The 25,420-nt window shown below is 49.9% G+C and overlaps 1 protein-coding gene across 1 annotated transcript in view; it reads right to left on the bottom strand.

Moving 5' to 3' along the window:
* Positions 1–93: 93 nt before the first annotated feature.
* The window catches only part of Kirrel3 (kirre like nephrin family adhesion molecule 3), a 128,379-nt gene continuing 103,052 nt past the window's right edge, over positions 94–25,420 (bottom strand). The window contains exons 8-17 of the mRNA XM_042054703.1: positions 21,148–21,296; positions 19,452–19,579; positions 18,498–18,624; positions 14,908–15,008; positions 11,591–11,789; positions 10,221–10,256; positions 6,822–7,004; positions 5,456–5,565; positions 1,065–1,151; positions 94–537 (exon numbers count right to left, since the gene is read on the bottom strand). Of these exons, the coding sequence (XP_041910637.1) occupies positions 94–537; positions 1,065–1,151; positions 5,456–5,565; positions 6,822–7,004; positions 10,221–10,256; positions 11,591–11,789; positions 14,908–15,008; positions 18,498–18,624; positions 19,452–19,579; positions 21,148–21,296 (1,564 nt within the window). The remainder of the gene's footprint in view (positions 538–1,064; positions 1,152–5,455; positions 5,566–6,821; positions 7,005–10,220; positions 10,257–11,590; positions 11,790–14,907; positions 15,009–18,497; positions 18,625–19,451; positions 19,580–21,147; positions 21,297–25,420) is intronic.

Below are 25,420 nucleotides of genomic sequence, written 5' to 3'. Positions count from 1 at the left end.
TCTAGGGTCCTCTGCAAAGTAGCCCCAATCTTGGAGAACAAAAAATGTGCCCTGTCCTCCTCCCTGGCCCGTGCCCATCACAGTGCGGGATCCTCAGACGTGAGTCTGCATCCGCCGCTGCAGGGGTCGACTGGGGTCGGAGTTCTGGGAAGAGGATTGGGAATGGTGGGAAGAGGAGGCAGAGGCCTTGCTGGCCTTGTCGAACTGCACGTAGCCGTCCTGCTTGCCGCTGCTGCTGACACTGCTGTCGCACTGCGTGTCCAGGAAGGAGCTGCTGTCGCTGAGGGAGCCCCTCTGAAATTCCCGCTCGCAAAGCTCGATGGAAGAGCTGCCCATGCCCAGCACGAACCTCTGTCCATAGTCGTAGAGGCGGCCCTGGCCACTCAAGGTACTGTAGATGTTGGTGAAGGACATGCCTGTGGGCACGCGCTGTTTGCCTGTAGGACGCAGGTCTGGCTGGCAGCTGGACAGGGAGATGGTTGGGGTCGAGTGGTGCTCTTTGAAGGTGTTGACGCTGTAGTAGCCATTGGTGGGGTCCTGGGAAGGCAAGAACAAGAGGAATTTCACTAGGGAGCCTTCACTGGCAGGAGGCTGGGCTGAGCAGTCCTTCTTCGCATAAGGGAGGCATGGAGGGGAGGAAGGGATGGAGAGGAAGGGTATTGACCAGAAAATAGGAAGGGTTAGCATGGCAGGGATGCAAGCAGAGCCTGGCACATGCCCTTTTTTTAGCAGGAGAGGGGAAGCTGTACCAGTCCAGGTTTACACCAGGGCGATGCAAGATCATTGGAAAAGCGGTCTTTAATTGTTTTTGTGTGTTTGTCCAGAACATGAATACTGAGTTTTAAGGAATAAAACCTATGTGTGATAAGGCTGTGGGAGAGGAAAACTGTAGGAATCCAGCCTCAACTCAGAGGCAAGGAGAGCAGGAACTTTCAGCCCCCCACCTTCAGTGACATCGTCCCCCACCGGACCTGGGCACTTCCATTCTGCATGCTGTTGTGGTTCTTTGCCGAAGGCATGGGGCTATCATCTCTATGGTCCAGCCCCACTGTGGCTACCCCTACCTTTAGGTTCTGGAACTCCTTCTCCTCTTCTTTGAGGACTTCCAGCTGCTTCAGCACTGAGTCTTGCTGGAATTCACCCCGGTCCATCTACAACCCAAAAATGGCTAACTCAGTGCAGAGAAGGTGGGCTCAACTCCACCTCCTCCCAGGAGAAGATGAAGAAATGAGCTCCAAGGATTGCCACGTGTCTCCCCTGCACATCCTGGACTGCAGAAAGGTGGGTAAAGAGTTAGGATATTCCAGACCTCAGTGAGGTTCTGGGAGCCCTCATTCCAGGACAGAGACAGGAGGGGAGAGCAGATGAAGCATCAGTCTGACTGTAAAGCCATGTTTTCTTCCATTGGGCAGGGACAGCCTCACCAGACTTCTCACTTGAATATTTGTTGAAAAATTCGGGCCAAGCCATGCACTAAGAGCCCTGTGTATAGAGTACGATGCAGATAGACAGAGCTCTCTCTGCTGACCAGGGAGATAGATGTACCTGAGTTAAGTAAGCAACCTCAGAACATCAACACCGGGTATGGAACCGTCTCTTTAGGGCAGTCTGTCAACTGGGGCAGGGATGTTGGAAAGAGTCTTTGTCGAGATGCTGGCAACATCATAGGTGCTATGATTGGATCTGAAATATCCCCGCAAAGGCCATGTATTCAAGGCTTGGCACCCTTCATGTGGCACTGTTAGGACATAGTGTTTAGTAGAAGGAAGTGAGGTCACTGGTGGTGTACCTTAGAAGAGGTCACTGGAACCTTGGTCCTGCTTGTCTCTTTTTGCTTTCTGGCCAGCATAAGGTAGACAGTCTTCTCTGAGGCATATTTTGCTGTAATGTTCTGCTTTGACGTGGGTCTGCAGGCATCAGGGCCACACGAACGTGGGCTGAAGCCACAACCAAAGAAACTGTTCCTCTCTTATTTTAATTAATTAATTAATTGATCTGTGTGTGTGTGTGTGTGTGTGTGTGCATCCATGTACTCACATAAATGCACGTCACGGTGTGTGTGTGGATAGCAAAGGGCAATTTTCCGGAAGTTGGTTTTCTCCTTCCTCTGTGGTGCTGGAGTTCAGACTCAGACTGTAGACTTCAGCATCATTGGCTTTTCCCTTCCGAGTCACCTCGCCAGTGCTGGTGGTGTTGTTGTTATGAGACCAGGGACTCATTCTGTAGCTCGAGTTGACCTGGAACTTTCAGCAATTCTCTTTCTTCCCAGGTCTTAGAGGTATGAGCCACTATGCATTTTTTTCTTTGTGAGTATATTGTATGTATATATATACAATATATATATTGTATATATATATATGTATCTTTGTATATATGTATGTGTGCACGTGTGTGTGCACATGTGTGTGTAGGCTAGAGATTGGCATTGGGTATCTTTTAAAATCATGTTCCATCTTATTTTTTGAGACAGGGTTTCTAACTGAGCTCAGAGCACACCAATTTAGCTAGCCTGGCTGTTCAGTGAGTCCGGTAGATCCTCCCATCTCCACCTCCCCATGACTGGGACTACTGAGGCATGCCTTTTCCACATGAATTCTGACAGAAATGAATTCGGGTCCTCATGGTTGTGTGTCAAAACACCGTGTCAACCGAGCCATTCCCCCCGGCCCTGATTTTCTCAGTATCTGTCATAGCAATAAAAAGCAGACTGAGACACTAGGTCACACCTGTTCCTCCCAGCAGTGACTGTCTTCCTTAACATCTGCCAACCAGCCTGAGGGAAGAGGGAAGAGACCTTGCTCTCTTTGAATCCCCACCACACCTGGCTGAGGATGTGTATATTGTGGTCACTGCCTAGAATGCCTCTGGCCAGGGTGAGTGCCGGAGCTTGTTATCTGAGAATGAATGGCTGCTGAGCTCTAAATCACTGAGCGTAATGATTAGGTGTAAGATCAGGAGGAAGCGTCCATGGTGGCTGGCGCAGAGGGTAAACAGGGATGCTTCCCCAGACTTCAGGTGCCTCCCTCCAGCAGTGTTGCCCCAGTTCAGGCTCCCTCCCAGCTCTCTGAGCAGGTGTTTTGTTTGTCCCTCTTACATTGTCTCAGTCTTGGAGGCCCACAGAATGGGCCCATGTGCTTACATCCTGTTATTCTCTCGCTAATTGCATTACTTTTTTCCTCTCTGTTTTTCCAGTAAATGTTTTGGTTCTCTCTAGATTGTTGTTGCTCTTCTCCCCCTTCCCCCCATAAAACATCTAAGCCTACTTCCCCTTGATGATGGAGTGTTTCCCAGACCACAGGGTGTAAGATCTCCCAGTGTGGAGGAGGGGACTGGGGAGCATCTTCCCAAGGGAGAGACTAGTTCCAGAGCCTCAGCAAGTCCCTTCTTCCAAATTACCCCCTCTGCTCTTCCCAAAATACTCAGGGACACCTTTCCTCTTTTGAGGGCTTGACTGTGAGACAAAAGAAATGCCTCCTTGTGAGAGGGTAGAATGGAGGAAGCTTAAGTAGCATCATTTCCTTTCAGGTCTGGGATGTGAGTTCCCTTTTGCGTGAAGGAACACCTCCCTACCTCAGGTACTAGCTACTGTGTCAGGGAGGCCCCAGGGGAAATATATGACCTTTGCCCTTGAAAAGCTCCATAGTCTTTGGAGAGGTTTCCTTGTCCTCAGCAGTGGGCTGCCAAAGGGGCTCAAGGGAGTGCAGCAAAGAGGGCAGGGCTAGCCATTGTGTGAGGAGGGGGCAGGCCGAGAAAATCTTGGAGTAGATGACATTTGAAACATTTTTTATTGTAGGACATGAAACTCAGCAGGCGTGTCAGCAGGGAGAGGGGACATGGGTCTTGGGTGTATAAAGGACTCCCAGGCCAGGAATCACCCATCCTTATGACTGGAAAGCCAGATCTGTTTGGCTGGAAGACGGAACTGGAAAGATTGGCAGGTACCTTGGAGCAAAGGGAGTGATGACGTGTTGGGCAGCTGGACATCATCCAGCAGACGTGGAAGCCACTGAAAGACTCCAGTAGATTATCACAGGAGCAAATTTACATTTAATATTTTATTTAGTTTGAGACAGAGTCTCATTAATTAGTTCGGGCTGGCTTCAAAGTCACAAAGGCACTGCTGTTTGCTCTAACCTTCTGAGTGCTGGGGTTCCAGGTGTGTGCTGCCAGATTTGTAGTTCAGAAAGGCTCTTTTAGCAAGGTCCCAGAGGCTTGATTGTGACAAGTGGCCAAAGCCAAGGTCCATTAGGGGGTTGCTGCAGTGGTCCAGGGAGCACTGGCAAGGCCCCCCCAAAAGGAAGTAACCATGGAGAAGAGGTGGGACACATATCTGAGACATATTTTTGAAGCAGAATTGACAGACCCTGAAAATCAATTGACTAGAGAAAGTGTAGCAGAGAGAAAAGTCAGCCCCATTCATCAAACATTTGTGAGCCTCTGCCAGGGATGAATTAGGCGGCAGTTGCTCCCCATCTAGTGGGTATGTTTAGAGCAACACAATAGTTAGCAATTCTTGGGCTCTTACAAGCTCTGCATTCCTGGATTCTGCACAGTGGATTCCACCAACCACAGATCAAAAATATTTAGGGAAAATTGCCTGGACCGAATAAGCATATTTTACTCATCATTAATCCTTAAGCAATATGGTACAGTAATTGTTTATATTACATTATAACACATTACATATTATAAGTAGAGATGATTTATGTATATGAGAGAATACAGGTAGTTCCTGGGGAAATGTTATACATACTTTATACAAGAGACTTGCACATCTTCAGATTTGAGTATTTGGGAATCATGGAACCAAATCCCGCACAAAGGTCAAGGGAAAACCCTACTGTGGCCATATTACTTAGGTTGTTACCCCTGTGATCCTGCTGATGACCCTGCATGTCACTGTGCTCATAGCCATCTCATAGACTGAGGCTCAGAGAAGCCCATGTCCTTTAACCCTTGCTCTCTTGTTCCCAGATATTCCCACCATGTAAAGTGCGCTCTATGAGCTTCTGGCATAGTGACAGAGAGGAGCATTCTGGTCCCTGAAAAGAGGATCAGGAAGAGGAGGTGCCAGCTTGGTGCTGCTGGAGAAGTTTTGCATTTGCTTCTGATAGACATTCAGTTCCCAAGAAGGAACCAGTGCTCCTGGAAGACTGTGATGTGTGTGTGTGTGTGTGTGTGTGTGTGTGTGTGTGTAGACTGCATGTAGCCACACATGTGAATTTAAGCATAGATTCGTTCTCTTCTCAGTGGTCAGGATCCAGGTCAGGGACTGCATTATACATATCTTTGAATCTCCCATATTACTTCACAGATGCACAGGCAAAATGCTCATCAGCTGAGCGTAGGCCTGGGGCAAGAGGGGTTTTTCTGTATGAGCTGCCTCTCGGCACGATGGAGAGTATCAAAGAATCTCTGTTCTCAGGATGGAGTGGGGCACAGGTGGCATTCTTACCATCAGCTGCTTGATGGTGGTGTGATCTTCAGCCTCCCGACCAGAAGCTGGCTCCTTGTGTACAATCTCCACTCGGATATCATTTTTGGCTGACACAACACCTTTGAGATCTAGACATAAGATAAGAGAAAGTGTAGACAAAAAAATTCAGTTCTCATCCTCAGGCAAAAGAGGTCAACTTCCCCACAGCCCCTTGCCACCACCTGTTCCCCAACCCACTTCAGGATTTACCCTCCCCGCAGACTGTGAATTTGAAGGTTTGAGGATTCCCCACCCACAGACCCTCTGTGGAGATCTTTCGGTTAGATGGGCCTCAAAGGCTGCCCATGCAGGCTGCCCAGCTCCTGGGTACAGAAGCATCAATATCTCCTGTGATTGGAGAGGTTGTCCTCTTTCATCCCCTCCCCTCACCTAGCTAGGCCCTGTCATCCTGAGTCCCTATTCTCTTTGAGACATTGTCTCTGTCCTTCTCTACCTGGATTTGAATTCCCCATTTCTAGGGTCACAAATCTTAACGATAAAAAGACCATAAGGTCTCCTATCCAATCCAGAGCACACAGAGGTCTGGCTTCCCCGAACGAGGAGCAGCCTGTGAGACAAATCTTACTGAAATCCACTCTCCTATCATTCATATGAAGAGGCAGTAGGGCCATCTTGTTGGGTAAGGTTGCTTAGATGGGAGTGGAGAATATGTTAGGGGGAAACAGTGACTTCCATCCAACAAGTGAAAGGTGCCGGGGATCGCAACCTGTTCTGGTGACTCAATGCATCCTGATTCTAGAAGCTCAGAGTTGGCTGGAGTCATCAGAATCATGCCATCCAACCCTCTAATATCACAAATGAGGAAACTGGGGTCTTGAACACACGTGACTTGCCCAGGGTCACAGAGTAGAAGACTGCACCTCTCTTATCTTCAACTCAACTCTGCTGTCTTACTTTTCCCTTACACCAGTAAGGTGTAACTCGGGACCTGAGCCCTATGTACATACATTCTTTAAGAGTGTGCTGGCACTTGAACTGTGCTGCTGATGAAAGATAGTTAAACCAGAACAACTCTTCCCATGCTTTCATGCCCTGTGTGGCTGACTTGCTTTTCAGGTTAAGCTAGTAGTTTGCAGAACAAGGAGGGTCAAACCACCCCCTTCCCTCTGAGATTTTCTATCCACCCCAAATAAGAGTGCTAGATGTCCAACCCAGAGCGCTGTGGCCTGTCCTTCTAGATGGAGGCCAGTTGCGTTTGGCTCAGCCTCAGTGGAGTTCCCACTTGCTGCCAGACACCCTCCGGGTGCATAACGGAGCATTGTACCCATCCCTGCCCCAGGAGCTCACAACACTGTTATGGCCCGTTCGTTGCACTCCTGCTTACTTGCTCTCCTGGGCAGTCTAAGCCTGGCCTTTTTCTCTGTCCCCCTCCCTGAGATCCCGGGTCTCCCTCCCGTACTTCTCTGGGAACGGGCACAGCAGAAGGCCACAATTGTTGCCATTAGGACGAGGAAGGCCACGCCAGCTCCTACGGCCACCCCGATGATGACGGCCATTGGCATAGACTCTGTGGGAGAGAAACAGACAAGGCTGATGAGGAACAAGGAAACCTACTGTCCCTCTAGGACCCTACCCAGTCCCTCAGGTGCAGCCCCTGTCAAGCTGGGACCAGACCACTGCTGTGTGGGTCCCTCTTGGGAATGCCTTGGTCAGGCCTGGACAGGCACGGATGGTCCAATAGGGGTCAGCTCTGGATAGGAATGCTGAGGCTGGATAGAGGACATAGGGTAGGTGGAGAGTAAGAGGAGCCAGGGGAAGGGGTAGATGCTAGACCAGACAGTGGAGGGCCGGGGGGTGGGGTGGGGAGGAAAACTAGAGATGCAGGGTGAGGCTAGCCTAATTTAGCTCTCGTCAGCATTGAGGAAGGGATCTATAATGCATGCAGCGGCTGGTGAGTCATAAGTCCATGGCTTTTCTTTGAAAAAAAAAAAAAAACATGGTGATGGTCCTTTCCCCTGTTTGTTCGGTTCCTTCCGTACTTCCCTTTCCGTGGTAAAGGGAGGGTACACACAACCAACTCTTAAGGTTTTCAGCTCTGAGGTGACTTCCCCTTCCAGCCTGCTGGGAATCAGGACCCACAATGCACCTATGCAAGTGTTGGGACCAGGGAGGTCAATCACATCTTTCTTTGCTACCACACTGCTCAGGAGAAAGAGCCTTTCTTTTCCTGGACCTCCCTAACTTCTCTTTTAAGGCCAGCCCTCCAACATCTACTGCCTGTTCCAGCCCCAAAGGGCCCAGGGAGCCTCACTTTGCTCTTTCCCCAGCCTGTCTCTGGCTCTTGCCAAATGGGCAAGAATGGTAGGTGATGATACAGGAAGGGAGGCTGATTTCCCATAAAGCTCTGCTCGTCCTATGGATGCCTGTGAGCCCTGAACTCATGATTTTAGGCCCGAGTTGTCTACCAGCAACAGCTCTAGGAAATTCTGAGGCAGAGAGAAACTGAGTGGTAATGAACCCAAGCCTCTCATTTGGTAAAGACACTGAAGTCCAGAGAAGTCAAGTGACCTGTTCAAGGGCACATGTTGCTACTGTGTGTGACAAGGTCAACCCAGGTCTCTTCATGCGACTCCCAACCTCATCCTGCTCTGGTCTCTGGGTCACATGGTCATGGACTCCATACATCTCAGGCTGCTTGCTCGTTGTCCCCACTTGCTCCGTCCCACCTTACAAGCAGCTTATTCCCCGTCTCTTATCTGTAGAATGGAGGAGTCATCGTGTGACGTCAGGGGTTGTTAAGGGCGAAAGGCTGCGGGAAAGGTCTTGGAGCAGAGCCAGGGGCCCAGCTCTCATCAAGGATTTGGTCCAATTACTCTGTGTGTACGGAGGACAGCGGTAGACAAAAGCCTTAGCTGTGAGGAAATTCCTCTGAATGCCTGAGCTCCTTCCCCACCCACATTCACTGGTGCGGCTGGGCTGACCCGCAGAAGGCGAGGTGTTTGCTCTGGAGCTGCGGTTACGTCATCTTTGTTCTTTCCTTTTGCTGTTTTGGGAATGAAGCTTAGGGTTTCATGCATAATAAGCAAGTACTCTGCTACCCTGACCCCAGTTTACTAAAGAGAAAGAAACACTGAGATTCTGGTCCCCAAGCTGCTGCTGTGAAGTGGGGGGGGGGGGCACCTACTAGGCAGATCTGGTATCTCCCCACCGCAGGATTCACATGTGAATTCTTTTGTTACCCACCTATCCGTGGCCAAGACTACTGCAGAGGTGACAGGAGGTGACCGAGAGGAGGTAAGAATGGCAAATCCCCAAGACTGAAAGGGGAAGTATGGGGGTTGGGCTCAGAAGCCAGGACTGAGAAAAAAAAGATGCGATCTCAGCCAAGCTGGCTTTGACAAACAGATGTTCCTGGTTAAACCTCATTGGTTCTGTGGTTTGAATTTCTTTGTTTTGTGTTAGATCTGGCACTCTTGGGATTCCTAGTACATTTCCTAGGGGAACCTCGGGGGGGGGGGGGTTGTCTCGGCTCCTCTCAGAGCCAATGCATACTCTCTTCAAATCACCAGGTTTCAACTCTCCATCCATAGCTCAGAGAACCGAGGTGGCAGAATGGTGGTTGCTGCTGACTTGTGCCCTCTAAGTCCGCGTTGCCTTGGGTTGTTAACAGCAGGGGATGGGTGCATCTTGGGTAAGCAGTGGCAGAGGAGAAGGAATCTGTGAAGGCAGGTGGCATCCCTTACCAGATCCCCAGTATGTCTCCTCCTCTCCTGGCCCCTTGAAGTTTGACTTAGGTCATCTTTTAAGGCTACTTCTTTCTGGACAGAACATTTCTTTGAGAAGGACTGGGGAGGGGTTCCCTTGCTTGGTCCTTTCCATCTAAGGAAGGGGACTGGGCCTGAGGGGTCTTGGTCACTGAAGGAGGAAGGGGCATGAAGTAGAGACAGGAGAGAGTGCCTCCAGAGTCTGAAGATTTAGGTAGCAGACAATTGCTGCTTCCGGATGGCCCAGAGGGGCCTCTGTGGGGTGGTTGTGATCTAGACTGGTGCTCCGAGAAGGGCATGTGTGTCCAGGGAGTGGGGGGATGTGGGGTCCATGTGTAGCTAATTAACAGAGTGACATAGGCTGGACATCCGGTGTGGGCAGAGGACTGAGACAGAGGAACTTCAGGCTGATGGCCACTGCCGCGGAGGAGGGTTTACCAAGTCCTGCTGTTCTACTCTGGCGTCCTGCCTGGGGGTGCAGAGGGGACTGCTGTCTAGGTGGAACCAATCAACCCATGGAGCCTGGTGACCACTCTGCTATGGGAGCCCTGGAGGGGTAGTGTCCAGCAGCCTTGACTTGATGATGAGATGACGCTTCTATGGGGGATACAGGGAGCAGGGCACTTGGTGAGCCAGCAAGCATGGATGAAATAGGGCCCCAGGCCCCTGGGGAGCAATGTTGAGCTGGTGATGGTGCTGGGGAGCAGAGTCATGGAGGGCCTGGAAGTGGAGGGAGGCCAGGGCAGGTATGGGAGTCAGGGTTTCTGAGGACGAGGGATGGGGGGAGGGGCGCTGTGTCCTGGGAGGAAGGAGCCCTGGACTGTGGTATTAGAGAGGCGTCTGGGGTCCTTGGACGCCAGTTGCGGGGAGCCCCTCTCCCACTGCTCCGACTTCACTAAATCCTTGAGCTGGGGTGGACAGAGAACTTAGCAGCCTCCCTGCCCCCTTTTGAGGCCCTCCCCTACTAGCCAAGAGCCCCTCCCTCCATCCCGGGCAGTTCTCAATGGCTCCTTCCGTACCTGCTTCCAGCCCGGCTCCCGACTTCATTTCCGAACCTGTTTGGAAATAAAGCAAGCGTCCACAGCCAGGGCCTGGCTGGCCAGGGTAGGGTGGGACAGGGAATTGGTCACCTGGAGGGGTGAAAGGGGGATTCCCTCCTCTGTCAAGTCTCTGGGGCCGACCCATAGATCCAGGATCCCCCAGCTGAACTTGAGTTCATGCAGCCTGACTCCGGCCCTCCGGAACAGGGGTAGGGACAGAGAAAAGCCAAACCTGGAGGGAAGGTTTTGGGGGCAGGTGAGACTATTAGAGGAGGGCACAGGGGTGAGGGCATTGAGGGGAAGACAAAGAGGGTAGGCAACAGGGTACCAGGGAGGTTGGGATGATGTGTGGATGGTATTATGCAAATTATATGCAAAGCGTTATGCAAAGCAACACCTATTAGGAAGAGGTGTTTAGAGACACTGAGACTTGTGATCCTAGGTGACTTACTGAGGTTTGAGGGGTCTGTTGGAGACCACTCGCTGGCCTTCCAACCTCTGATCCAGAGGCCCAGGCCTGCTGAACACCACCCCTGAGCCCCAGGGCTGGGCACTGGCTGGCAAAGGGAAGATCTGCAGCCCATTTCAAGACCCAACACGCTGCTGCTATGTGCCAAGGGAACTTCTCTGGCCCGGCTCTCATCTTTCTGGGACTCTTCCTTTGGTAGTCTGAGCCAGAGAACTTTAAACAGAGATAGGCGTTCTAGTGTTTGTTCTGGGATGAGGACTTACTGGGGTGGCTAGGCTGGTCTTGAATGTGTGGGCTCAAGTGATTTTGCTACCTCAGTGTACCGTGTAACTGAGGGTTCAGGCACACACCACCACGTGCAGCATGAGACCAAGCTCTTAGCTAAGATCAGGAGCTAAGCAATGGGCGTATGGGGTTCTAGAGATGGGTCATAGTGAAGGAAGCTTACTTCATCTTTCCTCCTCCTCCTCCTCTCTCTCTCTCTCTCTCTCTCTCTCTCTCTCTCTCTCTCTCTCCAAATCCAGCAGCTCGGTGCTTCAGAATTGAATAGTGTATCCTCTAGGATACAGTGGTCCAGGTGTCTCCTGGGAGTTGCCCCCACCCCCTCACATGGGCAGTGCTGCCCTTCAGCTTTAGCTTTGGCCCATCCTTGGGCAGAATGTGTGGAAGCCGCCACAAGCCCAGCTCACTCTGTGGTCACCCTTTCCTGAACAGCCTCAGAGGCCATCGCTCAGAGTAGTTTTTGTTCCCTTGCTGGGGCCAATGCCTCTTGCTGTAGAAGGTAGCTATGTGAGGCTTTGTGGCATTTAGGAAGAACACCATGCCTCTCCTTGCTCTGGCCTGCGTTCCCTGGCTCCCTGGGCACCCTGGCAGTTCTCACCTTGTTCCTTGAGTCGGATGATCTCTGTGTCAGAGCCAAAGCTGTTCCAGGCTGTACAGTTGTAGATAGTCTGGAAGTCAGCACGCACAATGTTGCTAATGGTCAGCGTGGAGATGACGCCTTCCTCGGTGCTCACTGTCTCCACCGTGTAGCGCCCTGATGTCCCTGATTCCAGCACATTCTCCTTCCAGGACCAGGCCTGCCAGATTGTGCAGGGTTAGGAGAGTCCATGTCAGGACGATGGTATCACCCCTCCAAGATGCTGACATAGTTAGACTCATGTCTAGTCACTGCCACACACCACCAACCTAAACACACATCCCAAATACAATCAGCCCATACAAACACATTATCATACAGGTGCATAGACACCATATCAAACATATGACCAGCATGTGTCTACACTAAGTGTGCACACACATACCCCACACCACAAGCACAGACACACGTGCACATTATAAAACACATATGAATGCTCAACACACAATACACATCAACATGTGCAATCATGGTATGTATATACATTATTCCATATACCATGAAAATAAACACATGCATGCATATAAGAACACACACCACAAACACTTTTGTACACATGCACATGGCACAAGCCAGGTAGTCAAAGGAATTCATATATTACATCACATCACAATGCACATGTGTATATGTGCCACAGTATGCATAAATATATATCACACCATATAAACATATGCCACACCACATATACTCATCATGCTATATCACACGCATATAGACAAACATTCATGTTTATATACACACATCAAAACCACATCTGCACATATGTATACCTCAAATACATATACATATGCATACACCGTGGCACACAATAGCACATCAGATAGATACTGAATTCCACCAGCATGTACACTTAAACATACCAGAACACATTGTATAATCATACCATATCACACACACCAAAAACACATATTGATGCAAATGCACATATACACACACCATTACACAGTGCATCACACATACCACATGCACACACACATCACAGTATATAGCACATCACGCACACACAATGCATGCACACATCTTCAGCTGACCATGTACATGCATTCCCACACAGGTTGAGGACACCTCAAGGACATCTATGTGATGCTGCATTGGGAACATTTACTAGACAAAGAGTGACCCTATGTGGCAGCCATGTAGTCCTCCGCATGGCCACCTGTCTGGGATCCCCTGCCAGTACTCTCTAGTGCTGGGCCTTGGAGAGATGGTTTGCAGTGGCTTTACAAATTCTGGAAGGCAGGTTATTACCAGACTGCTCTCCACCTCTCGTTGTAACAAGGTGACCTTGAATTGCTTATTCCCCTGTTTTCAGCTCCCGCTGTTGAGATTACGGGTATGGGCCACCATGCCGTTTTTACAGGAGTATGTTTAGAATTCTAGGTGCCGTCATCTCCATCTCTTTATTTACAGGATGTCTTTTCATGAATTTTCTCAAGTCAGTCATAAACATAACCTTACTCCATGTTTCAATGACAGAAGTGAGAGCCTGGCTTTTTCTCTCTCTGGACCAGACCCTTCTTAGTGGGGGACTCTTTGTGGCACGCTTAATTCTAGTCACTAAGGCTAGCACCCCTCACCACTGTGGTGACCACAAGGGTCTCCAGACACTGGCAGATGCCTCTAGGGGACCAAGTGAGAATCACTAGCCTAGAAATAAATAACTATAAAGAGAAAGATGGCATACCGACGCTCAAGGGTGCCCGAAGGAGATCTACAATGGTTATGTGTTAGACTTATAATTAAAAAACCTAAAGAGTGAACGGGAGACATAGGTAATAGTTACTATGTGCAATTATTTGTAATTTTATATGACTCTTTCAGGCAGTAAATGAACTGGATGCCTGAGACAACATTTAACAGACATAATCTTTAACTGTGGCTTAGTTTATCAGGCAGCGTCTCTGGCACACCAAGTCTCTTATCTGAGCAGTGCCCATCTGCGTCACAGCCTGCCCGCACTGTCGCACTTTGGAGCTGGCTTCTGGGCAGTCCTCTAGCAAGACTGTCTGTGCTGGTTTCAATGAGAACTGCCCCCATAGGCTCCTATGCTTGAATACTTGGTCTACATTAATGAAACTGTTTGGGAAGGATTAGAAAGTGAGGTTTTGTTGGAAAAGGTGGGTCACCGGGGTGGGCTTTGAGGTTTCAAGAAGACTAGTGTTATTCCCAGTTGGTTGTCTGCCTCCTACTTGTATGTCAAGACGTGAGCTCTCAGCTGTTCCTGCCATTATGCCCTTGCTCTGCCACTGTGAACTCCACCCCTCTGACCTGTAAGCCCAAGTAAAAGCTTTCTTATGCTACCAAGTTACCTTGGTCTTGGTGTTTTGTTACAGTGATATAAAGTAACTAAGACACCATCACCGGGCAGAGGCTTACTAAAACAACACTTTCCCTCGAAAGTGCTACAAAAAGCTTCCCTTTTCTTTGTTTTCTTACTGGAGCCGCTATCAGTTTCAGATAGACTGGAGCTTCAAATCTTCTATTTAAAAAGATGACTTAGTGGGTAAGGCGCTTGCCACAGGGGCCCGGATGACCTGAGCTGGATCTCTAAAACCTACCTAAGTGTGAAGGGAGAGAGCTGACTCCACAAAGTTGTCCCCTGATCTCCACTCATGCACTATGGCAAAATTTACTAAACCTCCGGGTCCTACCCACACAATAAGAAATCAAACAATTTAAGTCTTTCTTAAATGCAAACACCATCCTGCAAATTCTGGTGAACTCCAGAGGCTGTCTGGTCTGCGTTAGAGGCTGAGGGGTTGGAGGAGGACAGGGTAATGCAGTGGCTATTTAAGAGGGACTGTTTCGATCAGGAAGGCGCAGTGTATTCCCTGGGCATTAGGACAGAAGAGTCTGAAGAGGATGATTCTGGGAGATGCAGGCACAGGTGGCCGTAAACTGCGCCCAGTTTACAATTTTATCACACTGGTTTTGAGGTGAGGAAAGAAAAGAAATGGCTGCCCTTCCTTTCTGTTGTCTTCACTTGCCCCCTGCACTCAGGATGCTTAATTCAATTTGAATCATTAACGCTAGCATTTGGAAGCCTGAGCACCCCCAAGCTTGCCCGTTCTGAGACAAGAGGCTGCCTTCCCCTATTTTGTCTTCAGGGTGCGTTCTCCAGACACAGATAGGTATCGTTTCCCACTACAGAGGGAAGGGAAGCTCCAGAAACTGAACCAATTTGCAGGCTGCCCAGGCTTTGGCAGAGGTGACCTGTGGATACTGGGAGTAGGTGCAGTCCTGGTGCCCTCACCACCCTCCCTCCCTGGAACACTCACGATTCGGTCAGGCGGCGGTGTGCTCCTGATGAAGCACTTGATCTGGCCTTTTTCACCATGGAGGGCATGCTGGGTCTGTGTGCTGGAGATGATGGGGGGTCCTGTTAGAAAGATGACATCATGTTAGGGAGGCAGGAAGGGCAAAGCCCTAGCTGGCACCCTCTTTGGTGGGTTCGGGAGTGTATTCACTAATCCAAACATTCAGCAAACATTTACAGAAGGCATGAGCATACAAGACAGAGTGTAGGGAAGGAGACCTGAAGATAAATTAGTCATAAGCCTCTCCAGGGATCCTGAGTGAATGCTTCCAAGTTAGAATCCCCAGAAGGCATAAATAATAAAAGGTGGCGAGTGTTCATACCATAGGAGCGGTGCAGATAAAGTACCAACTGGCTTCAGAGGAAAGAAAATAATTCTATCTGCAGATGGGGAATGTTTTGCAAAGGGGAAGGGAGTCGAGGCAAGCACCAGCTTGAAGGAGGACTATAAGAGAAGGAATGTCATCTAGCCTTGTTCCGTTGTTGGGATTCAAGCCATTTCTAAGATGTCCAGCAGAGGGCACACTTGCCTAACAAACCGGGTTTCTCTGCTGTGTCGCTAAGGGAAGAAAAGTGATGTTGTTCCTTCTCCAAGGGCGGGAATTACCCTGCAAAGGGGACGTGTACTAGCTGAGCTCATAGACCTTAGTCCTATGCAGGTCTCAGAAGATCCTGTAGTTGATTGTTTTGTTTGTCTCCATGTAACAGTTGACCAGGTCAGGTAAAACAACAGCTCCAACTGACCCAGGATTATCCCATTCAGTGTGTGTGTGTGTGTGTGTGTGAGAGAGGGGGGGGAGAGAGAGAGAGAGAGAGAGAGAGAGAGAGGGAGAGAGAGGGGGGGAGAGAGAGAGAGAGGGAGAGAGAGCTCTCTAGAGACAGAGACAGACAGACAGACACACACACAGAGCTCTCTAGAAACAGAGACAGACAGACACACACACACACAGAGAGCTCTCTAGAGACAGAGATAGACAGACAGACACACACAGAGCTCTCTAGAAACAGAGACAGACAAACAGACAGACACACACACACAGAGCTCTCTAGAGACAGAGACAGACAGACAGACACACACACAGAGCTCTCTAGAAACAGAGACAGACAGACAGACACACACACACACAGAGAGCTCTCTAGAGACAGAGACAGACAGACAGACAGACAGACACACACACACACACAGAGAGAGAGAGAGAGAGAGAGAGAGAGAGAGAGAGAGAGAGGGAGAGGGAGAGGGAGAGGGAGAGGGAGAGGGAGAGAGAGAGAGAGAGAGAGAGAGAGAGAGAGAGAGAGAAAGAGAGAGAGAGAGCTTCTGAGGTCCAGTCTCATTTATCACATTGGGCAGCCAAGAAATGCCATCCAGAATGAAGCCTGTCTCCTGAAACTTCCAGTTAAGTGTCCCTTATCTGCAGGTGACTTCCTGGGCTGGGCTAGGGAGCTGGAAGATAAGGTTGGGATTGAGGGTGGGGGTGAAAAGCTCCTCCCCCCAAGTTCCCAGTCCCTGATGTGATGGTCGGGATTTAGACCGCAGAACAGAGGGAGAGATCTGGAGAACAGGCAAAATTATGCTGAGAACAAAACAAAAATTGCTGCAAACATAATTGCTGTTTATTAACCACCTTAATTAAAACAGATTTGCATTTCTATGAGTAGTTCTCAGCCAAGGGGGAAAAAGGTATTGGGAGAGATGGCTTCTGAGTTCAGAATGGAAATAACTCTATCTGGTGCACGGGATATAGGTGACTTCAAGGTAGAAGCTTTGCCCTCAGAAGGCTTTAAAGATGAGCTGACTCTTGCTTTCTTCCGAGTTCCTTGGCTCTAAGAAGCCTTTGGCCCCAAGCCACAGTGGCCCTACATCCTGAGGACCCCGGGTAATGCTTTTCTTTGCAGCTGGGCTGAGAAGTGATGATACCATAAAATCTTTTCCTTTCATTTCCCAGGAACTAGGAATCCCCCAGGGGTTCGCAGGGCTCTAAAAGCTGTCAACAAATACATATGCGTTTATGGCTTCTTGAAAGAAAACAAAAAACTAGGGTAAAGGAAACGGGGCCCAGAGAGCCAATCGACCTTCCTCTGGGTACCCACCCAGAGCCAGTTCAGGTTACAGCGGGAGTCAATTCACTTCCCAAAGGCCACTGGACTGGCTGTCACTCACTGAAGGGGTTGGCAGAGCTGGAGATGGCTGTATTCTAGGCACCCAGGTTCCTATGTACCAGGCTCACCACCCCTCCACCTGTTGTCCAATTACAGGCAGGATGGGCAGTCCCACCCTGTGCAGGTTTCTCCCTTAGAGCCATTTCCTCCAGGCCTCCCTCTCAGTGTGACCAGCAGAAAGTAAACATGGGGCAGCTTCCTTCCTCCTGCTGATTCCTTGAGCTGTGCTCCGCCCAGCAACCTAGGGAAGGTGTGCAGGCTGAGAAAAAAAAAACAAAACAAAACAAAACAAAAAAAAAAACCGGACAGATGCCAGAGCCTGCCCTGGAATGTGGGTCCCTCTGAGGTGTGTGTGTTTCCCAGGAGCGAAGGAACAGTTCTTTCCCCCAAAAAAGTCTCTTTAAGTTCCCATTGACAAATGCCTGGATGTCTTAGAGCAACTGTAAAAATGCCAGCCCCTCCTTACATACCCTTTCCCCGAGACACAAGGATGCTCAGTTAATAGCTCCAGGTTTGGGGATTCTGGGGGGAACGTGTGTCTGAGGTTCCTTAGCCTCCAGGTTACAGCTGACAACAGGCCTGGCAGCTTGGCTCCTCAGCGCCCTCCCCAGAGTGGGCAGTGGGGAGGGCTGCCGATTTCGCTGTGGCCTGGCGCACTGAGCGGAGTGTCAGACACGGCGCGGCAGGAAAAGGCTGCAGCCTGTGTTGCCATGGATATACGGAGGCGCGATCAGATGCTGTTATTTTTAGCCCTGCAGTGCCAATTTATTGGTGGCATCCTGGGGACACGCAGGAAAGGCAGGAGGGCTTGGGAGCCTGGGTTCTGCCTGGGGCAGGTGCTGTGTGAGTGCTCTGAGGTCTGGGTAGATTGAGTAGACCCAGACTGTGCCTCTGCAGCCGGCGCCTCTCTCAGGACTGGGCAGGAGCTGAGCAATGGGGACAGTGGAGGGATGCTGGGGAGGCATCCAGCTGGGCTTGGTTTTCCAGAAAAGGGGGAGAATAGATGGTTTCCCATGGGTGCCTTCCTAGGTTGAGATAAAGTCACTTCGGTTCGTTTCCAGAACTTGGCTCAAACCCCGCTTTCAGATCAGGACCCTAAAGCCTCACACAAGGGCCTGTGACCTCTGACCTCTTTTTCTTGGCCAGAATAAAAATTTGTCGCCTAATCATTCCTCAGCTGGGATTCTTTTGAAGGTGTTGAAAAGGAGGAGGGTGTCCACAAACTTACCAGCTTGCCTTTGCCTCCACCGACAGACAGAATGCTATATTAGGGGCAACAATGCCTAGAGTCAGCGACTACCCCTTTGGGGACAATGCCTGATACCAAGATGCCTTGGCTCTTTCCCCTCCTTCCCGTTCCCCCCTCACGTTGTGGTGTTTGCATGGGACCCTTACCATTGACAGTCAAGGTCACCTCTCTCTCCCCAGCTCCTACCCGGGGCACCACAGCCCGGCACACGTACTTCCCGGCATCCTCCTGGCGGACAGATTTGAGGGTCAGGGTCTTCTCATTGCTCAGGACCTAGGAGGAGGGAAGAGGATCAGACACAAAGAGTAAGGGAAGGCGACCTCTGCCTGGGGTCACTGGCTGACACAGAGGCCAGCATCTCTGCAAACACCAAGGTGACGTGGAGTTAGGAGGCAGACGGTACCATTTAGACTTTGGAGAGGAAACTCCCCTCCCCCAAACATGGACACCCCCTTCCAGATGCAGGCCTGTGAGTGTAATGCATGGTGGCGCTAGGAGCATGAGACTCCCTAACTGAGGATCCATGGCTTCTTCATAAGGAGAGATGGATGCTACTCTCCTGTGACCTTCCAGCTGCCCATAGGTAAAATTGTCCTACAACTGAATGTGGAGGGTTCTTGAATCTAGGTTTTCAGAGTCATGCTTACTATCCCCTTGGGAGACAGCTGGAGGCGATGCTATGACTGCAGTCTTAGACACTAGCTATTCCTGGCTCCAGCCCTGGATGCCTGCATGGTATAGGTCAGTTACTATCTCAGTGGCTCATCTGTATAATGGGGGCAGTGACCCCACCTGGAACAGTGCTGCAACTCTGAGAACATAATAGGCTACCCAAAGGTTGGCTCCTTCTGCCTGTCCCTCAAGCATCTTGCTAAGACTAAGGGTAGGTTTATCTAGGGTAAGTTTAGAAGATTGTCTAGTGCCTGGGCAGAGTGTGTTCAGAGGGATATGGTATGGTCCTTGAGTTCCTATTCCTCTTTCCGGGACTCCGTTGACTTATTATAGAGATTGACTCTCCCCAAAGTCTCCTGCTTTCTTCCCTATCTACCCCCACCCCCAGTTTCTGTCATAGAACCCTAAAGTCTGGCCTGAGGACTCACCACACCAGAACCCCGTTTCATCCACACGATGGTGAGAGATGGGTTGCCGATCCATGCGCAGCTGAAGACGGCATCTGAGCCCAGATCTACCAGCAGGGACTGCGGCTCTGAGGTCATTCGGGGACCAACTGTGATGGGGAGAGTAGAGGAAATGGGCTCAGGAGGGCTGGGAAGCTCTGGAGAGCCTTCTTTCTCTTGTCTCTTCACACGCCCCAACTGGAAGGAGGGAGGCACTGGGTTCGCCACCTCTGTTTCAATTCTCTGACGCAGTGAGGGAGCAGAGTCCGGAAGTGAGGATGAGACCCCTCTTCTCTAGGCTCAACTTTTTGAAGGTCCACAGAGTAGGCAGTCCCAGCCACAGGATGAATACACTTAGGCCAATTTCTGCCTTGGTTTACCTCTCAGCTTCTTCCTTTTTGTCCCTGTCCTGTTTGGCTGCAGAAAGTGGAGGGAATCTCCTGCTCCAGAATCCTGGGCCTTGGGACCATTACTTGAAATGACTTGGCCTAACTGGAGCCCTTCTAGGGTGTCTTCCATCCTGTACTTTTTCAGGGTGTCTTCTATCCAAGACACCACAGACACGCTTCTTATCCTTCTAGAAGTAGACTAGCTCCTGGCCCCATTTCTGACGCCTCTGCTAAGTATGTGCGAGTCCTTCTCTGCCCTGTTACAGCACACTGGCCTATAGACCAAGCCTTGTTCCACACAGTGGCTGGAGTATTCAGAGAGCTGCCCAGGAAGGCCTTGGGGCACTTCCTTGAAGGGATAAAGCCGGAACTCTGGAATTGGGAGCTAGACACTCGCTTCCGGAGGTAACAGGTGAGACAACACACCTGCTGAGTCTTTGTGGGACGCAAGAGTCGGGCCACGTCGAGTTTGTGCAAGTGCTTTTGAAACTAAAGGGCATATGTGAGCTGGCCACATGTGCCGTTGTGATGGCAGCTCAGGCTGGCCTACAACTCGAGGCAGTCTTCCTGCTTTAGCCGTTGGAGGGCTTGGATGGCAGGTGTGTACCACTGCTCTGGTTTTTGTAACTGCTTCTGAATGCACCCCACTAACTAGTCCTAAAAACTAGGTTGTCTCATCTGTTGGGACATTGGTGAGAAGAAGGGGCTATGAGTCCCGTCGGTGGGACGGTGGCGTGTGTGTGTGTGCACAGGTAACGGATTTGGTCATTGTCTGGTCTCAATTAAGCCATAGTCACCCTATCACTTAGTCACTGTGTGCACTTGAGTGTCCATCTCCCTCATTTTGATAATAGGAATAATAAGACATACGTACGGACTGTATGTTTGCGTCTCCCTCAGAATTATATGGTGAAACCCCCAGTGTGGATGTATTAGGAGGTGGAGCCCTTAGGAGGAGATGAGGATACAAGGACACTAGAACAGTCATGCTGGCCCTCGATTCTTGCTGGTCAACCCCCCCCCCCCCGCCCCCTGCGCCAGTCCTTGGTTGTTCTCTCGGCTGCTGGGGCAGTCAAAGATCTAAGTGATAGCAGGGGAAGCTGTAAGCACAAAATGTGGTACCCTAGACTGTGGATGATAAGTCTCAGTGAGATACCAACCACCTACTCCCCAGGGTAGTAGGGGAAGCTGTAAGCACCAAATGTGGCACCCTAGACTGTGGGTGATGAGTCTCAGTGAGACACCACCCACCGCCTGCTCCCCAGGGTCTTCTGGGTCCCCACACTCACAGTAGACGTCCACCGTGCGGCTGAGGTTGGTGCTGCCCAAGGCATTGGTCACTTCACAGGACACAGGCTCAGAGAAGTATGTATAGTCCACAGTGGTCCTGTATAGCTCCCCAGATGCTTCTTTGATGATTTGACCCCGTTTGGCCCACCTGCAATGGAGGCCAGAGGTGTATGTGGGCATCCTTTGGGAAGCTAGACATATCTATCCTTCGAGGAAAGGAGGAGGGGATGATCTTGTACCCACAACATAGTCATACAGGTGATTGGCTCTGAACCATCATCACCACACAGTCAGAGGCACTTGACAAGTAAGTCACACTGGAGGTGGCAGAGTTACCTGGCTGATCACTCCATGGTATCCAGGTCATTAGCTGATCCAGCTCTCGTGACCAGCCTGGTCATACTGCTTTGAGCTCTATTCTGGTCCCTCTCCTGGATCTTGTAGGGAAAGGCGGGAGGCTGAGTGCAAGGCCTCAGAGGTGAGGGCTAATGATGCATGCCCTATATATACACGTACATTGCACACATGAGTGTGTGCATCTCCCTATACACAGAAGTTTGGTTTCCAGCAAGAAGATGTAGGATGCGGTTCTCTGCATTATGCTCTTACCTCTGACCCATCTCCTGCCCTGTGCAGATCCCTCATTGTGTCCCTCCCCCAGTCTTCTTGGAAATCTTTTCAGCCTTCCACCCAGGTAGAGTTAACAGTAAAATCAAGTCCCTACCCACTGGCTTTGTTCCTTTGAGGCCACAGACCCATTAGCCCAGGTTGGGTGGAGATCAGTGGGTAGAAAAATTCTCCCATGAGCTGATCAGTTCCCTACTGAAAGGAAGAGATTGTGAAGTCTCAGGCTTCACGGTCCTAGTCCTGGAGTAGGAATCACCATATTAGAGAGGTCACAAGATCACCACCATGTGCAAAAAGGTACATATGAGTGTGTGTACATGTGCAAAAGCACGTATAACGTATGCACATGTGCTCATGAGGGTCTCCATGTGTGGTGTGCTAGTGTGAGTATACGCATGTATTCCTACATGTATATATGTGTACATGAGAATTTGTGTGCAAGTATGTGCAAGTACATGTGTGTATAAGTGTACATGAAGGAGTTTGTATGCATGTAAGTTTGAATATGCATGTATATATATGTTTGTATCTGTAAATGTGAGAATGCACATGTGTGTGCACACGAAGGTGTGCCTGTGTGCATTTGTGAGTATGTGCTTATGTGCTTATGTAAATAGGGGAGTTTCATGAATATAAATGTGGATGTGTGTTTTTGTGTCCATATAAGGGATTTACACATGTGTAGGTATATGTGCATGCATGTACACATATGCAGATGAGTGCAGGTAAGTAAATGTCTATGAATATTTACATACGTGTATATATGTGCATGTGAGGGTGTGAATATGTGCAAGTGTGTGTATGTCTATGTGCATGTGTTTGTGTATGTGAAGATTTGTATGTGTGCAGGTGTACATGCATGTGTGTATGTGTGCCTATGAGGGTTTACATGCACGAGTGTGAATGTATGTGTGTGTGTGTGTTTGTGTACATGTAGATTATAGATCCCTAAAGGGAAAGCATTTACAGCTTCTTGGTTTAAACTTATTGTATACAACATTCACTCGTTGAAAACATGAAACTTCTAACCAGGCTCCTGGGACTCTGCAGCCCGTCTTGCGATGTTTCCAGAGTTCCAGAGCCTCTGGGCTCCACTGCTATTGAATGTACTTGCCCCTCCTCGTGACCACTGCTGCTCTTCTTCCCTTCCTTCCACTGCTCCTGGTCCTTTCTTGGTGATACTGATCCTATCTCCTCCCTCTCTCCACTGGTTCTCAGCTCAGTGTGTCCTGTCTAGCCCCTAGAGGGATGGCTACCTCTCTACATCCCAAGGAACACCTAGACTGGCGCCGTGTGGTTGTTATCTCGAATTAATATCGAGTAACTATTAAGAACACAATTAATAATAACAATTATAGTTTAACAACAGAGCAAACCATAGCTCCCTGAGAGCTTAAGGAGCTTCCCAGCAAACGATTATGAGTTATTCATGAGTCGTTTCAATTCCTAACTTTAATTTAATGACCAGACTTAATAGTCAGGCACGGCCCCTGCCTGAGGTGGATTAATTCCCTTCCAGACACACAGCTGGGGATCAGTGTCCAGCCTCTACTCCTTCCACCCTGTTGGAGGGAGGGCTTCTAAGTGGTGGGGACTCTGGTGAGGAGCTAATTACTGAGGGGGTGGGGTAGGGAGAGGCCCAGGTAAGCTTTCTCTGCACTTGATACTCACAGCATATGGCTGGGGCTGGGCCTGTATCTGTGCCCAGGGGCATTGGTTCAGACAGGCAGGCTGTGTTTCTTTGGGAGTTCCTGAAGAAAATGCAATCGTCTTCCCTCTCTTTCTGGGGCCCTTACTGAGGAGCATAGGGAGGGTCATGCTCCCCAGGATGTGATTGTTGGAACTCCTGGGGTCCAATAGGTTTGGAACCCAGTACTCCAGGACCTGTGGCTGCAACTTCCATGCCAGGTGGGCCTTTCTTTTCACCCAAAGGAACCAGAGAGAAGGAGGAGGATTAGGATAGGCCAGTCATGGGAAGTTTTCCACTTTAGGTGAAATCTGAGTCGGCTCACCGCGAGTCTCCAAAAGAGAGACGACAGGAAGGATGGTCTGACTCTTCTGTTTCAGGGTTGTGGAAGGAGGAAAGGGAGTTGTCTATAGGAGTAGATTTTAGAAGGCTGAACCCCTAGGCTTTTTTGGAAGGGAACTCCCTCCAAACTCATTAAGGGACCTCTGCTCATATCTCGACTATCCAGTCTTCCTTCGCCTCTCTTACTCCCTTCACACATCAAACAGCTCCCTATAAGCCCTTCCAGAAGCACTCAGCCTGAGAATATCTCATTCCAGTACTGGACCGCAGGGTTCCAGAACCCAAGAGCAGTTTTTTTCTTCGCCCACATATCCCCTCACAGTCTGTGGCTCGGCCCCCTCTGCCCGGTCCCCACCACTGCATCTTCACCATCTCTCCCAGGCCCTCGCCGGACTGCTTTAGCTTAAGCCTTTTCAATCAATGTCTAATTTGGTCTGAACAAATGTAAGAGGATTAATTATTTATATCACAGAATCAAGAGGCCCAACATGTCACAGCTGCAGGCTGGTGTGTCAAACAGCCCTGTATGCTTTATCTTGTATTGTGTTCTGTTATCCCGTATCTGCCGGAGACCTCTAGAGGAGCACCTCTTGTGTTTAAGCCTGGTCCACTAACCCAGGCTCTGAGTCCCTGCGGGCAGTAAAAAGGCAACGCCCATGCTCAGTCAGGGCCATCTCAGGGTAGGGTTGAGAGAGGGAACATGTTTACTTTCAGAGATTACAGCCTCTTAGGTGGACGGGGGTGGGGAGATGGGGGGCGGGAGAGGGGAGGGGGGTACAATCAAGATGAACGAATGGAAAAAGCAAAGATTCCTATAATCTTGTCAATGTCATTTGGGGACAAAATATTAATGTACTATGTTATAAACTTGCTTAGGGCATTTCCTCCTGCGTACAAGTGCTACATGAAAAATGGAAGTGGGCTGCTGGCAAGACTTTGGTGGAGGGAAGGGGCTAAACAGGGGCTCCAAACCTCTTCTTGCCTCAACAGACCAGGCCAACCACCCTAGCTTTCCCACCACTTTCCGGGAGCCAGGAGGGCTCCCAAGATCTTCTGAGTCTTAGAGTAAGCCCAAGCTGATACTGCTACGCTTTTAGAACCAGCAGTTAATCAGAAGGTCCTAAGAATTGGTAGCAAACAAGAATAGTGGCCATGTGCAGGGAGCCCAGCCACTCTTCATCTCTTCTTTCACCAGGAGCTCATGTGGGATTCAAATATGCTTCAGGGTAGGATAGGAAAGGAGGGAGGGAGTCCCACAGGGGCACAGTGGTCCAGGGAAATTGCGTGTTCTCTCTGTGTTCATTTACTAATTTGTTAGCTTGAAGAAACTCCAGTTTCAAATTGAAAGAAGAGTTTTAGTATTCCCACTAGCTGTCATCTTTCATCACCTACATTTGCTAGTTGTTCATGTTTGATCGCGTGTTTCAAAGTGACCTCCTGTGTAGGCTCACACTTTCTCCTTGTCCTTGCTGTTCTGTGTCTTTAAGATGGGTGATCAGGGGAGTTATCCCTAGCAGCTGGGTACCCTACTGAGGTCCGATGGCAGGTGGAGGGCATGCTGCCATGCTTGTTCCACAGATCACTGGGCCCTTGGGTCACAGGGAGTCTGGCAGTGA

The sequence above is a fragment of the Arvicola amphibius genome, chromosome 3 (assembly GCF_903992535.2).
Source record: "Arvicola amphibius chromosome 3, mArvAmp1.2, whole genome shotgun sequence".
In the NCBI taxonomy this organism is placed as follows: Eukaryota; Metazoa; Chordata; class Mammalia; order Rodentia; family Cricetidae; genus Arvicola; species Arvicola amphibius.
This window is presented reverse-complemented; position numbering and strand designations above follow the sequence as displayed.